Genomic DNA, 14,437 nt, shown 5'->3' on the forward strand with positions numbered 1-14,437 from the left:
TAGTGTGTCAGATTGTTCTTTGCATTTTGCTTAATTGCATAATTAGTCAAGATTAATTAACCAACTTCTGAAGCATACAAGCTTGGAAAAAAATTCAATTAGAGAGTTGCAGAGCAGTTTGCAAAACGTCCGAACAAAGAAGTTCTGCTTTTCTGTCTGTTGAGTATTGGTGCTTTTCAGCTTACTGAGGATGCCCGCGAAATGAAAAAAAAAAATACCACGTGACATGTCCGCTTGCGCGCCGTGATTTCAGCGCTGACAAACGCTCCGCGTACAACCGAGCCTCGCATTCAGCAGGGTGTGCTGCCACTGCGTCGGCTTATCGCTATCATGAACCGCCGCAAGGGAAGCACATGGGTGGTGTAAATCGCACAGCCAACGCCTTCATCGCTGCCCTGTCGCCTTTTGCACGCACTGCTGGATGCTGTGTTCGTCTGTACGACAAACGTTCGAGAGCGCTGCAATCACGACGCGTAAGCGGGCATGTCACGTGTCTTTTTTTTTTCGCGGGCATCCGCAGAACGCGGACAAAGACTATAATACTTAGTAGTGTGCATCGGCATATTCTGAAACTCGGGCTAATGTTAGTTGAAACACCCTGTACATAGATGCGTCGATTGAGGTAAAACACACTACAGCTTCACAGCTCGTATTTCTTCACAGAGTGGAAGGGCTGATGAATCTTTTTTAAACTGTGCAGCAACACTTTGTAACGAAAGTGTAACCAAGAACTGTACATAAAAACTGCAAGTCTCCCGTTGAATAAAACTTGGGCCACGCTGCATGCAAGATTCCAGGCAACTGATCTGTATAAGAATATTGTATCGCGAGATGGCGCTGTGATTGTTTAGTTTATCGTCACAGGTTTGAAATGGAGATGGCTGATACCAAGGCCTAGCTTGGGAGCGCTTGTGCTTGCGTGATTGAGTGCAACCACGTCTAGTCATAACGAGCACGAGCAGTTGAGCATTAGTAGATTAAGGACACTCTTGCGCTCCATATATGTAATTATTATTATTATTATTATTATTATTATTAGTAGTAGTAGTAGTAGTAGTAGTAGTAGTAGTAGCAGTAGTAGTAGTAGTAGTAGTAGTAGTAGTAGTAGTAGTAGTAGTAGTAGTAGTAGTAGCCGCAGCAGCAGAGCGTGAAGCGGCAGCAGCTGTTTACATTATTTCTGAATAATCTGGAGTGCACTTGTTCGCAGTGCTACTCAGACAGGCAGGCGCTGCCACAATGCCTCGAATTTGGCTGTTGAGCTAAAATTGAAGTACAGGTTTTGAGCGCCATGAACGTAACCAAAGCAGGACTATATAAACTATGTCACGTTCGTATGAACAAGTGCGGAAAGTCTTTTCAAAATGGATCAGTTTTATTTTTTCTCATTTAAATCGTAGAGCTGCCAACTTCCCGATACGTCGTGGCCTGCACTACCACTTCGGCAACAAACCCGTTGTTACCATAACGCTATACGGCAACTCAATGTAACTCAGGGCTGGAGCGCAAACAAAACGAGCTAAAAAGCCGGCTGCCGCCTTTGCTTGCATAGTGACATAAAAAATAAACACAGCAAACATAAAATAGGAAATGAACAAAACGAGCTAAAAAGCCGGCTGCCGCCTTTGCTTGCATAGTGACATAAAAAATAAACACAGCAAACATAAAATAGGAAATGAGCGTAAACTCACCATAAGGTATCAAGGGTGGTAGAATTGGTGGCAGGTTGTCTTTTTCGACGCGAGTGTAGGGAAACAAAATATAAACAAAACGTAAATAAAAGAGCAGTACGCGTTGAAAAAGTGTGTTCAAGAAATGCTTCATCAACAGAAAATGCTCACAACAAAGCAAAGCGCGGCAACAATACGCACTCTCTAATGGCGACGCAAGCCCGGCCCAAAGGGACGGACCGAAAGAGGTGTGGAACTATTTTCTGGCGGCGCTTCAAGGAAGCGGGGTCCTCGAACCTGAGACGTCATTTCAACTGCATATTCTCGAAAATCTAGATAATAAACGTACGCTATATTCTACAAATCAAGTTACCATTGTATCTATCCGATGCACGGTTCCGGTTGCTTGTGCATAATTGAAAATTTTAACACATCTTCCTCGGAAGACGTGCGTTTAGACGCTAAAAATGGTTGAAACCACGAAAGTGGCGCAGGCGACGGTGCAGGCCACCGAAGCTTTAGACAAGCCGTGCGAAGACCGGGAGCCTCCTTTTTATTCACATTAAAAGCATCGGCGCTAAGGCCAAATGTCACCCATACGAAAACCGTCCGCCAGCAACTAGCAATGAAGTAGAAACATAGAAAAGAATGCTTCTATGAAGCCACTAGTAAAAGTACACTGAGGGTAGTACTCGTGCGCCGCGTGAGACGCTGCATCAACATGATTATCGCAAGGGTGTGACACCTGTCTCGCGAGTCTGTTGTCGCCATTTTCTTTTTTTTATGTCTATCTTTTTTCACATGCATAGCGTCAGCAGTGGACCCCAGGGAGGCATGTACGAAATGCGTGAACGTGGCGTGTTTTTCGTGTCGTTTTTAGGACCGGTCGCCAGGCAAATTATTCTCGCATTAAACCGTTGCCATGTCAACTTCGGCGTGTGCTCCTGTACAAGCGTTCGGATTACAGACAATGAGCATCAAAGTATAATAGTCATAGAAAATAAAAACTTACTGACCGTGAGGCTACGTTAGGATACTAGGAAGACAGGGTCACAATTTTAATGGCAGGATTTCATTCAACAGCTGTAGTCGCAACTCGACGCACCGCTTTCAACACAAGCGGAGCGCCCCGGCCTTGAGTGCGTAGATGCGCGTCCCCGTGCGTAGCCCCATGGATATCGGGTCTCCGAAATTGGCCGAGTTGAAATTTGGCTGCTTATAACAACACAGACCACTGAGGCTTTATGTGTGGGCATCCTGTAAGCAGACGCTCGTTTCATATGCGTTCAACAAACCGGCACAGTGCCGAGAGCTGCACGATCCCTTTTCAGGTCCATGTGGCGAGGCCGCCCATAGAATGTAGAGATTCAGTGCCGGAGACCAGTACGAAAATACTGAGTGCCATCGAGTAAAGAACTGAAAGGCGCTGCGACGAGGACTTACTGGATTAGCATTCCTTTTCACAGCGAAAGCTGTATATGACTAACCTTCCATAGTCCATAGCTTTTTCGGCGTCCGGCAACAGAAACGGATTTGGCGATTTCTAACAAACCCATACGCATGTAGTGCGGCAGCGCAGATATCAAAATGTGGAATAGATTAGAACGCTGGCCGTGAACTGTAGCGCGACGTCATCGTTATCGCATTATATAAACCGGAGAGCTTTCGGCGCTAAAAACAGCTGGTTTATCGATGGGCCGGACACGTATAGTTCGTACACCCGAAGAAGAACATGCGTACGAGGAGCGCCGGAGGGAGCAGCAACGAGGGTGTAAAAGGCGCCGGTGCAAAACGACCACCGACGAAGAACGTTCTCGCGATGCCGAACGAAAACAATCACGATCCCAGCCACCTCCGAACGAGCAAGGACGCCAGACTCATAACGCAAGAAGTGACAACCATTCCACTCTGCGAAGTTGGAATGGCAGCGAAAGCACTTTGCTTTCCATTTGAGAGGTTTCAGTGTCGTCAGCTTTCGCTGACATTCTATCTTCACAGAGTGGAATGGTTGTTTTTTAAAGACAAAGTCCTTCTTAGCTAGTTACCACCACTTTTGACCATTGGGTTTTTTTTTAACCTCTTTGGTGGGCCGATCTCGTGGGTGATCGTGGGTTAGTGGGTAGGTGTGCTTGGGATGTCTCGCCGCCATGATGTTCCGGATATATATATATATATATATATATATATATATATATGTATGTATGTGTGTGTGTGTGTGTGTGTGTGTGTGTGTAACATTATCCGACGGAAGGATTCGAATAGAGAGCCCCTAGCACAGTAGCCCGATACTGCAACCATTAGACCACGGGCGCACGCATCGGCAGGCGCCAGTAGAACATCCTTAAGAATTTCCCGCGTCCAAGCCAGCGTGTTGAGGCACTTGGCATGTTTTATTGCAAAATCAATCACATGGACACTACACGTGACTGTTCACCATCGTGGACAAGTCCAAATGAAATACACATTACTTTTAGTACATTTTATGAAGAACATTACTCGCATTAACTGTACGATTTCCCTTTGCGTCAGAATTAAAACGCCAGGTAGCGAAATGTGTATAGGCGTGTTCCCGTCCCAATCGCAGAGGACGGTGCACAAAGGAATCTCTAAGGCCTCCGGTTAGACAATTTTGCTTGCTGGAAGGAATTGTAACACAGCCTATGCAGACTCTGCCAGCTTGTGCCACCGTTTTCCCGCACGTGGCAGCCATGGTACGGTAACTAGAATAGCACCTACCGGTGCGGGATTTCTGCAGCGAATCACCACGTCCCTCGCACCGCGCAAACATGCCCCGACGTGCTTTCACACACCGAGAAGCCGATATGAACCGGTAGTTGCAGCGAAGCAAGAAGGGCCCGCATACGTGCCGAGACTACTCCGCTGCTCCAGAAGAAGAAACGATGTGCTGCTGCGTGTGCGGCACAGGCTACAGCTCAACTCCGGAGGCGATCACACGTGGCGCTGCGGGAACAAAAGGCCGAGGCGAAGCGACAACGCCAACAAAACCATGCAGTTCAAAAGCATGGAACGGATGCTGTATACGTTCGACCTGCGAGGGCTGGTGATATTCACGGGAGCGGCCGTCGAAATCTGCCTGGCCCGCTGTGGCGACTCGCTTTGTGAGGGTGACAATGCGCAGCGTTCCTAGCTAAACGGCGCCGGGATATCTAGACGCGGTCGGCAGACCAAGTATTGTTAGTAGATTCACCGACCGTCACCGTGACGGTTTGGTTGGAGTGGAAGAACTTCTGGAAGATGTTTTGCCGTGCCATCTCACGGGCCTTAGAAGTCTTCAGTCAGTGCGTCAGTCAGTCAGGCAGACAGTGGCGGCCTCCAATGCTTGCGGGGTCAACTCTGGGATCAAGAGGCGCCTGCTTGGGTCAAGACCGGTGTCTGCGAAAACCCTCTCACCTCGGTGTAGTCAGTGAAACTTGTGCAGAAGTGCGTGTGTAAACCCTCCCCCTCAAAGGCGGGTCAGATAAGATGACTTTGGACGCTCCGAATCGGTCGAAGTTTGAACGGCCATTTTCCCCCCCCTATGGATCTACACAGGACAGAGTGTTTATAAGCAGCTGTTGCGCGGCTGCTGGGTGCGCATTCTCTTTCAGTCATGCTAGACTGATGAACTGTAACGTTCTCATGTTGATACTGTAAATGAATCCCATATTCCTCGTTATCGATGAGAACAAGTGCTTTCCTTCAACAACGTCCTCAGCGTGGATGAGTCGGACGACGGCATGTGCGAGCTACCATCTGGTTCATGTACGACCCCAGCCCTTACAATGCTCACCGTACCCACCGTGAGCATGCCGCAGTACCGGAACGCGAGGACGACGAAAGGCGACAGCGCCGACAAGGCCCTGTAGTTTATAGCCGATGCTGCTCGCCATCATTCAGCTTTCTATAAATTCGTATGCGTCTTTGCACGTCACACCACGCGTGTTTACTTGTAAAGCCAGCTTATGTTCACTGCGTTTCATACTGCCACTGAAGTTACGAGCCTTGCTTCGCGTAACATTCCAACATGTTGATGTCGCATTCATTGCCACGCGATGAAATTGTGTTTTTTTTAAATAAACCAGTCAATAATATTGGACCTGAGCACCTGAGGTGTTTTCCGACGCTGGCAGGGATCACAGGCAGCAACATAGCGTCGGACGGAGCGAGCAAGACCAGGCCAATAGAAGCGGCGGCGGACGCGGTCGTACGTGCGGGTTACGCCAAGATGTCCTGCAGTGGGTGCGTCATGCATCTGAAAGAGCACAGTCTGTCGTAGATGTTGTGGCACGACAAGAAGAAGATCAGGGCCGTCAGGGAGGAAGCTTCTTCGGTACAGAATGCCGCCTTGGAGGACATATCGGCGAACGGATGCGTCGGTAGGTGCAGAGCGCAGACGCTCGATGAGTACTCGCAGCGATAGGTCTCGGTACTGCTCATCGGTGATGTTAGCGAAGGCAGACACAGAGAAAATGCCGTCGGCGGTACTACTGTCGGCGTCGTGAGGCTCGTCTACCGGGTAGCGAGACAGGCAGTCAGCGTCCTTGTGTAGTCGGCCAGATTTGTAGGTGACAGAGAACGAATATTCTTGGAGGCGTAAGGCCCAGCGACCAAGTCTTCCGGAAGGGTCTTTCAATGAGCATAACCAACAAAGCGCGTGATGGTCTGTGATAACGGAAAAGGGTCGGCCATATAAGTATGGGCGGAACTTCGCAACCGCCCAAACTAGGGCCAGACACTCGCGCTCAGTGATGGAATAGTTGCGCTCCGCGGGCGAGAGGAGCCTGCTGGCGTAAGCGATAACACGGTCGTGGCCACGCTGGCGTTGTGCCAGTACTGCGCCAAGTCCGTGACCGCTGGCATCAGTACGGACTTCGGTAGGCGCAGAAGGATCGAAGTGGGCCAGAACGGGGGGCGTTGTGAGAAGATCGATGAGAAGCGAGAATGCAGAGGCCTCGTTATCGCCCCACTGGAAAGGGGCGTCTTTTTTCAAAAGCTCGGTTAGTGGTCGTGCCATGGCCGCGAAATTTTGGACGAAACGGCGGAAGTACGAGCAAAGGCCGATGAAGCTGCGCACATCCTTGACACACTTCGGAACAGGGAAGTGCGTAACAGCATGGATCTTGCCTGGGTCCGGTTGCACTCCGTTCGCGTCAACGAGCTGTCCAAGGACGGTAATCTGGCGACGGCCGAATTGGCACTTCGATGCGTTGAGTTGCAGACCGGCTCGCCGAAAAACGTCCAGGACTCCTGAGAGGCGCTCGAGGTGCGTAGCGAATGTTGGGGAGAATACTATAACGTCGTCTAAGTAGCACAGGCACGTGGACCATTTGAAACCGTGAAGAAGGGAGTCCATCATGCGTTCAAAAGTGGCAGGAGCGTTACATAGGCCGAACGGCATCACCTTGAATTGATAAAGACCGTCGGGTGTTACAAAGGCAGTCTTCTCGCGGTCGAGATCGTCCACGGCAATCTGCCAATAGCCGGAGCGAAGGTCAATAGAGGAGAAATAGCGAGCACCGTGGAGGCAGTCAAGGGGGTCATCAATCCGAGGTAGGGGATACACGTCCTTTTTTGTAACCCTGTTAAGGTGCCGATAATCCACGCAAAAGCGCCATGAGCCATCCTTCTTTTTTACCAGCACAACCGGTGACGCCCATGGGCTACATGACGGTTCAATAATGTTCTTGGCAAGCATTTTGCGAACTTCGGTGTGAATCACTTGACGCTCAGCCGGTGATACTCGATATGGGCGGCGATGAATAGGAGGGGCATCTCCGGTATTAATGCGATGTTTAACAGCTGTTGTTTGGGCCAAAGGACGATCTTTAAAGTCAAAAATATCTTGGTAGGAACAGAGAACGCGGTAGAGCGCACGAGCGTGCTCGGACGGCATGTCGGGTGCAATCATTTTCTGTAAGGTGGCAATGGTACAAGTCGCCGACTGCGATGGTAGAGGAGGATCGGTTGAATTGTCGTCTATTGAAATCGATGCTACAGAGTGATCCTCGAATGAGCAAAGTTGGGCCAGAGACATCCCGCGTGGCAGCACTTGTGTCGTCAAGCCAAAATTGACCACTGGCAGGCAGACGCAATTCGCCGTAATAGATAAAATAGTATGAGGTAGTGTGATCCCGTGTGTAAGGAGGACGTCTTGCATAGGAGCTGCGATGTAGTGACCGTCGGGCACTGGCGGGGATGACACGAAGTCAACGTAAGTCAGTGCCGAAGGTGGCAAGCGAACGAAGTCGACGGAACTGAGGCGAGGAAGGTGTTCTTCATCGGGATCCAGAACAGGCAGGTCGAAGCGGAGAGTACTGGCGGAGCAATCGATGAGAGCAGAATGTGCGGAGAGGAAGTCGAGGCCGAGGATGATGTCGTGGGGACAGTGAGCGATGACTGTGAATAGCACGGTAGTGGAGCGATCGGCGAAGGAGACGCGGGCGGCACACATACCAATTACGGGGGCTGGGCCGCCATCGGCGACACGGACAACAGGCGTCGTGGCGGGCGTCATTATTTTCCTCAGCCGGTTACGAAGATCCGCGCTCATTACCGACAAATGCGCCCCAGTGTCTATGAGAGCTGATACAGGAACACCGTCGACTTGCACGTCAAGAAGGTTCAGATGGGTGGGCAACGTCAGGAGAGGATTTGGCGGCGTAGGGAGCAATGCAGCGTCACCTCGAGGCGCTGCATCGTCTAGTTTTCCGGCTGTGAGCGGCGTCCGAAGGGAGTCGGCGAATAGGAACGACGGGGCTAGGGAGAGCGAGATTGTCGTCATTGGGGCGAAGCCGAACGAGAATAGGGGCGGTTCGGCGCAGGAGAATCGGTGGCGGCATTATCTGAGCGGGCAGCATAGGGACGAGAAAGGCAACCTGGGGGGCGAGAGTAGGCAGTATATGTATACTGGTTCAGGGAACTCCAGCGACTGCGGCAGTGCCGAGAAATGTGTCCAATGCGATGGCAGTGAAAACAAATTGGCTTGTCGTCTGCAGTGCGCCATTCAGAGGGGTTGCGGAAACGTGGAGGGTAAGAAGGTGCGGGACGGGGTGGAATCGAAGATGCCGGGTGGGGATCAGGGCGATGGGCCGAGCAGATGGTGTGAATACCCATGTTGGCGAACTCCTGGCGGACAACTGCCTGGATCAGGGAAACAGTGACTGCAGGTGCATTGGAGGGGCTGGAGTCGAACGCAGCCGGATAGGCGGCCTCGATCTCACGCCGGACAATCCTGGTAACATCGCCAGTGTTGTTGGGACGAGGAGCGTCGGCACAGGAAGATGTCGCTGGGGTGTTGGGCAGACGGGCAAACTGTTGGTCGATACGTCGGCTTTTAGCGAATTCCAGGCGGGTGGCACTCTTTTATAACTGCATCCACCGTCGCGACGTTGTTAAACACGAGCAAGTTGAAGGCGTCAGCGGCAATGCCTTTGAGGATGTGGGAGACCTTATCGGACTCAGTCATGTGTGCATCAACTTTGCGGCATAGAGCCAAGACGTCCTGAATGTACGTGACGCAGGGCTCCGTTGACGTCTGCACACGACCGGAAAGCGCCTTCTGCGCGGCAAGTTGGTGACCGTAGGGGTTGCCGAACAAGTCTCGAAGCCTTTGCTAAGCGAATCCCAACTGGTCAGCTCATCTTCGTGCGTCCGATACCAAACTCGAGGTGTGCCACCGAGGTAAAAGACGACGTTGGCGAGCATGATAGTTGGGTCCCACCGGTTACTGCGGCTGACGTGTTCGTAAAGGCTGATCCAGTCCTCGACGTCTTCCCCATCTTTTGCCGAGAATACGCCAGGATCACGGGGAGCGGAGAGGGTGATGTAGGTCGTCGAAGTGGCAGCAGGTGTCGGAGCCGGTGGAGTCGGGTTGGCGTCGCCGGGAGCCATGAAGGTAGGCTCGACGGACCGTCCACTGCGAAGCTCCGTGACGAGGTACAGGGAACGTCCACCTCCACCAAATATGTTACGTAGGAAGACACCGACGAAAAGCTATTTACAAGTATATTTACAAGGCAACACGTCGCAGTTGACCAAGAGGCAACAGCCCGCGCTAGCTTTCAATCGTCGTCTTCGTCTTCTTCCTGCGCGGCTCTTCATCAGTGGGAATACGACCCCGTAGCAATATTGTCCGCCGGATGGATTTGAGGACTTATAGCATAGAAGCGCGATACTGTAATCATTAGGCCACGATCACAAGCGAAAAATGGGTGACTTAGTAAGCACGCATGGCTAATTCGCAGCGCCAACTGCAAGGGGAAAAGCAAAGACACGAGAAGAGGCGAGACACAGCGCTGTTCCTCATTTCTTTTCGAGCCTTTGCTTTTGTCCTAGAAGTTCGTGCTGCGAATTAGCCCTGTATCATGACACGGACTCCGCATCGTCCCCTCCCCCTTTCCCAAACGGCATGCCTCGTAATCAGATCGTAGGGACAGCATGTAAAATCAACGAACTTACTTTAAACAGTGTACGCATCACAATGAGGGCCGATCCCAAAAATAAGCGCAGTGTAACAATATAAGCCGATGCCGAAGTTTGTGCAGGCAACGAATTTTAAGAGTGCGACGCTCCTCCTACAACCCTCACGAGAGGGGTGACGCGAAAGAGTGTAAAGCGCAGTAACTTTGCTCCTATCTCGCAGGCTAACTCCCAACTCCCCCAGGATACTTGGTCTTTCATAGACTTCAACTATAGATTGAATCGCCTTCCAACTTTTTTGAACAGTGCGGCACGACACAGTCTGGCGAGATTTACCCATATATCTTAATCTATATCAACCTCTATTATTATTTATTATTTATTCTCATTGCGGACCCCGTAGTATGTGTTATTTATCCTGGGCTCTCAACCAAACATGAGTCACTTATGATCATCGCGGCACTGTATTCGCAGCCTACAAAAATTTACGAGGTCTCTAGTTCCCAATCCCAATCAACTCCCTCTTATAAATGAATCGGTAGTTAGGTTGACCTGTGCTGCAACCTCTGAGTTGTAGCCAAATGTGCAATAAAAATTTGGCAAAATTAAGCACTAACATTTGGGCGTCTTGGTAAAGCACTTTTCGAACATAGAGCAGGCTCAAAAAAATGATAGTAATAAGTGTCCTATATTTTGTTTCAGCGCAGTGTGCGTGACACGACGTCGCTGTCCTCCGCCTGGGCTTGCGCTGTTCAATGGCATAATTCAGTAAACTTTTCATTCGTATGTGAACTGCGCCATTAGCTATAGCCGCCTTCGATAATAATACGTACAGCGTCAGGATTGGCGTAATTTGTGAACAATGATATATCCTAATAGCTTATTGTCAGTACTGTCCCAGTTCTACTCGCAACGTTGTAAAGAGAAGGTCCGCTCTTTTAGGAGTTTCACCCAATGTCTGCACGTACGAGTATATGTCAAACAAATAATACCCGCACGCGGGTTTTTTAGAAATTGTGGGCCTGCATTAACGAAACGTTCTAAAGCTAAAGTTTTCGGGAGGGCAAATTGCAGCCAATCGTGATGCTGGACACATTATTAGTGAAGGCAGCCGGTCAGTGGCAAAGAGTTCATATGAACGCAAAATTTTGTGAATACGGGCCCTGATGGCCTCTACGTGTGTGTGCGTTAGCGTACGTGTATATGTGCGCGCTCAAATTCGACTCAATATTTGTGAATGTGCGACGTATTTGTTTTAGTTACACTGCGTTTCAAACTGATCTTGTGGACCAATTGATAGCGCGTCATCTTGAAAATATATTCCTTATTCTACTTCTATCTTATCCTATCAAGGCAGGTTTAAGAAAGCTAGTCCTATTTCCTGACGGTTTTCATTTGCAGGTGCTTTTCGCCGTTAGACGGGCGCATTGGCTTACGATATGTCCAGCAACTAGATTGGCTGAAATTGCCTTTTTTTCTTAGGGAGGGGGGGGGGGGCGGTGAATGCGGAATTAGATATTGCTAGGGGTTGCTTCGAAAGCGATATGTTCAAATAGAGACCAATAGGAACATTTGGAAATACCTAGTCTGAGACATCACTTTGAGTATCGAAATTTCCCTCATTTCTGAGAAACTTCAACTAAACGATTGGATAGAACCTATGTGATAAGCGCCGCTTACTAATAACAGCTAACAACGTCGGTATCATTCAGAACGCCATTCGGACCAATTTCACAGCTTGTATTTGATAAACACGGGAAATGAGATCGCGTGCATGATGTACGATACCGGCAATTAAAACAGCGAGAAAAAGATGCCGCAATGATTACATGTCTATACAATACAAAAAAAGGAAATATGCACATTATGCTATATATACTAGGCCAGCAAAAAACAGGTTTAGGCACAAGCACGGTCGCAAATAATTAAACTAGTTCAATAAATAAGTGTAACAAAATCGCAAGCGGCCTAAAGATAAACTGTCCTTAATCGTATAACCACAAGTTCTCGAGCCAGCAATGGGCATGATCCATGCGCCTCATATAGCTGACTCATTCGCTACAAAACTTGCCGTAATCTCTAAGCATTTCCGTCCGAGTTTGCTAAACAACATTCACGTTAAGCGACCCACTACAATACCGCCACTCCTACTCTATTTCTATTCCGATAACAGCTTTTGTCTAGTATGTTCAGCAGTAAACAAATATTCAAACATTATAAACATCGAATGTTCTAGCCAGAAACGAGAAGAACATTCGCGGACAATTCAATTCGTCTCCACAATTTTTACTCTTGACGCCCCATTATAGACACGCCGTGCTAAAGAGCGTGGACAAAGTCAAAGACGGTAACTGCAGCCGGGCTCAGCCAGGTCCCAGCAAGTCGATGCGTAACTTTAGTAGCATATTGTGGCTTCCTGTGCAAATGTACCAGCATGCAGTAGAACGAGAAACATTAGCCCTAATCAGCTCTTGGGAATGGCGAACGACTTTTAGGAAGCTACACCGTTTAGTATATAGACAGGTTATTTGCCTTAACGACAGTGACCCATCTTAATAATAAAATTTCACAGCGACCAGCTCAGCTATTGAGTTTCAAAGCTTACTCATCATCATTCCGAATGTATAAAGCAGTCGTCGGTGTATACTGCGCAATTTTCCTACCGGTCATGCGGAAAATAAATGGCCTAGCCAGTCTGATGCGAGTCATTAACTGAAATATATGTTTTACCCAAAGTTCTTCGATTTCGATAAAACCTATCTTTTACCATACAGAAACGGAAAAACTCGCAGAGAGGGTTGAATGCAGCAAGGCAGCACAGCTCACCGAAATCTCCGCTTCCTTCGTCGTAGTCCGAGCCAAAGATGCTGGGATCCTTAGAATCTTCCTCGGCGTACTGCGAAACAGGAGATGGAAACGGAAAATTTCAAGATCCGCTACTGTTTTTAACGTACTGACGTCCAAGCTATAACCCAGGTCATATCCGGAGCGCGATTTTTTTTTATCGCTGCGTCATCATACATTGGGCTTCGCTTATACAGCGACCAGTAAGCAACTGCACGGCTTATGTGCCAGACTGTGTTATCGTTACTAGGATTGAAAGATGTTCGAAAGGAAAAGTGGAATACATAAGCATACCTCATTAAAACTTCTTTCTGGGCGAGTTGGTGCATACTTGACATAAAAACTGTTACAGCGTAAACACATGCAACCACAAAGTATGAAGGACAGGACACAAGCGCTGACTGTCAACTAAATTTTATTAACGGGAGACGGATAACTTATATAAGGGGAAAGGCAGAAGTGAAGGGGGAAGGCAGTAATAAAACCGGGGAAAATGACAATGCGCATCGATGAACGAACGTGCCAGCAGTCAACGCAATCAGGCACAAAAAAACAAGAAAACGAAAAAACTAGAAAAACACTAGCAAAAGGCGAGGAATACTAAGATACAATTAAATCAGTAAGCAGTCGCTTCCAAAAAATGGAGCTCTGCAGCATAAAGCGATACAGATTGGGTGCTTACGCACTTATTGCTGCCATATTTGTGTATGTGGAACGCTTCCAAACTGAGGCGCGCCGTCGCGTCGGCACTCTTGCCGAGAATCTTCGTCTCTCCCAAACGAGCCTCGCATCCTGTGCATCCAATTACGTGCGCGACCAAATGTGCGTACTTGTCTTTTAAGGTGCTTAAATTTCGGGCATGTTCCCCCAAGCGTTCATTAATGCAGCGGCCGGTTTGGACGACATAAGCCTTTCCACACTTCAAGGGAATGGCGTAGACCGCTCCTGTGGAACACTTGATGAACGGCTTCTCATGTTTTAGCTGGCAACCTCTTTTTTTAGAGTTGCAGATGTGTGGGCATAACTGTGCCAGCTTGTTAGGTGCCGAAAAAAACAACGGAAACACCATGTCTGTTGGCTACCTTCTTAAGACTGTGCGAAGTCTTGTGCAGGTACGGCACAACCAAAGGCTTGTCGGTCTTCCGACGGTCATCTTTTTCTCGTATTCCCAGTTTTAGCTTCTGAAGGAGGGTCTCAGACACCGCAATCAATACCGAATGGGGGAACCCCGCCGCCACAAGTCGGCTGGCCTGATTCTCAAAACTTTTCTGCATCAGGTGCGGGCACGACTTCTGAAGAGACGATTCCAAACAGTGCGACGCTATGGCTCTTTTTACAGTTTTGGAATGCGCTGAATCATAAGGCAGCAAGTCCTTTTTTGCGCGAGGGAAGTAGCCCCAGCAAACGTGCTTTTCATGAAAGGTTAGCCTCAGGTCTAAAAACCGTAAGACATTTGCGTCAGGTAGTTCGTGGGTAAAATTTAGCCCAAGTGCATGCTTGTCAAATGC

General features: G+C 49.0%; 1 protein-coding gene across 4 annotated transcripts in view; it reads right to left on the bottom strand.

The window, feature by feature from the left end:
• Positions 1–14,437, bottom strand: part of LOC135921356 (collagen alpha-1(XVIII) chain-like) — an 840,088-nt gene that overhangs the window by 328,819 nt on the left and 496,832 nt on the right. For 2 of the 4 annotated variants that reach the window (XM_065455690.1, XM_065455687.1), the window contains 2 exons: positions 12,912–12,981; positions 1,689–1,727 (listed from right to left, as the gene is read on the bottom strand). In XM_065455690.1, the coding sequence (XP_065311762.1) occupies positions 1,689–1,727; positions 12,912–12,981 (109 nt within the window). The remainder of the gene's footprint in view (positions 1–1,688; positions 1,728–12,911; positions 12,982–14,437) is intronic. The other 2 variants (XM_065455691.1, XM_065455689.1) reach the window with 1 other exon arrangement.

The sequence above is a fragment of the Dermacentor albipictus genome, unplaced genomic scaffold (genome assembly GCF_038994185.2).
Source record: "Dermacentor albipictus isolate Rhodes 1998 colony unplaced genomic scaffold, USDA_Dalb.pri_finalv2 scaffold_12, whole genome shotgun sequence".
Lineage (NCBI taxonomy): Eukaryota > Metazoa > Arthropoda > Arachnida > Ixodida > Ixodidae > Dermacentor > Dermacentor albipictus.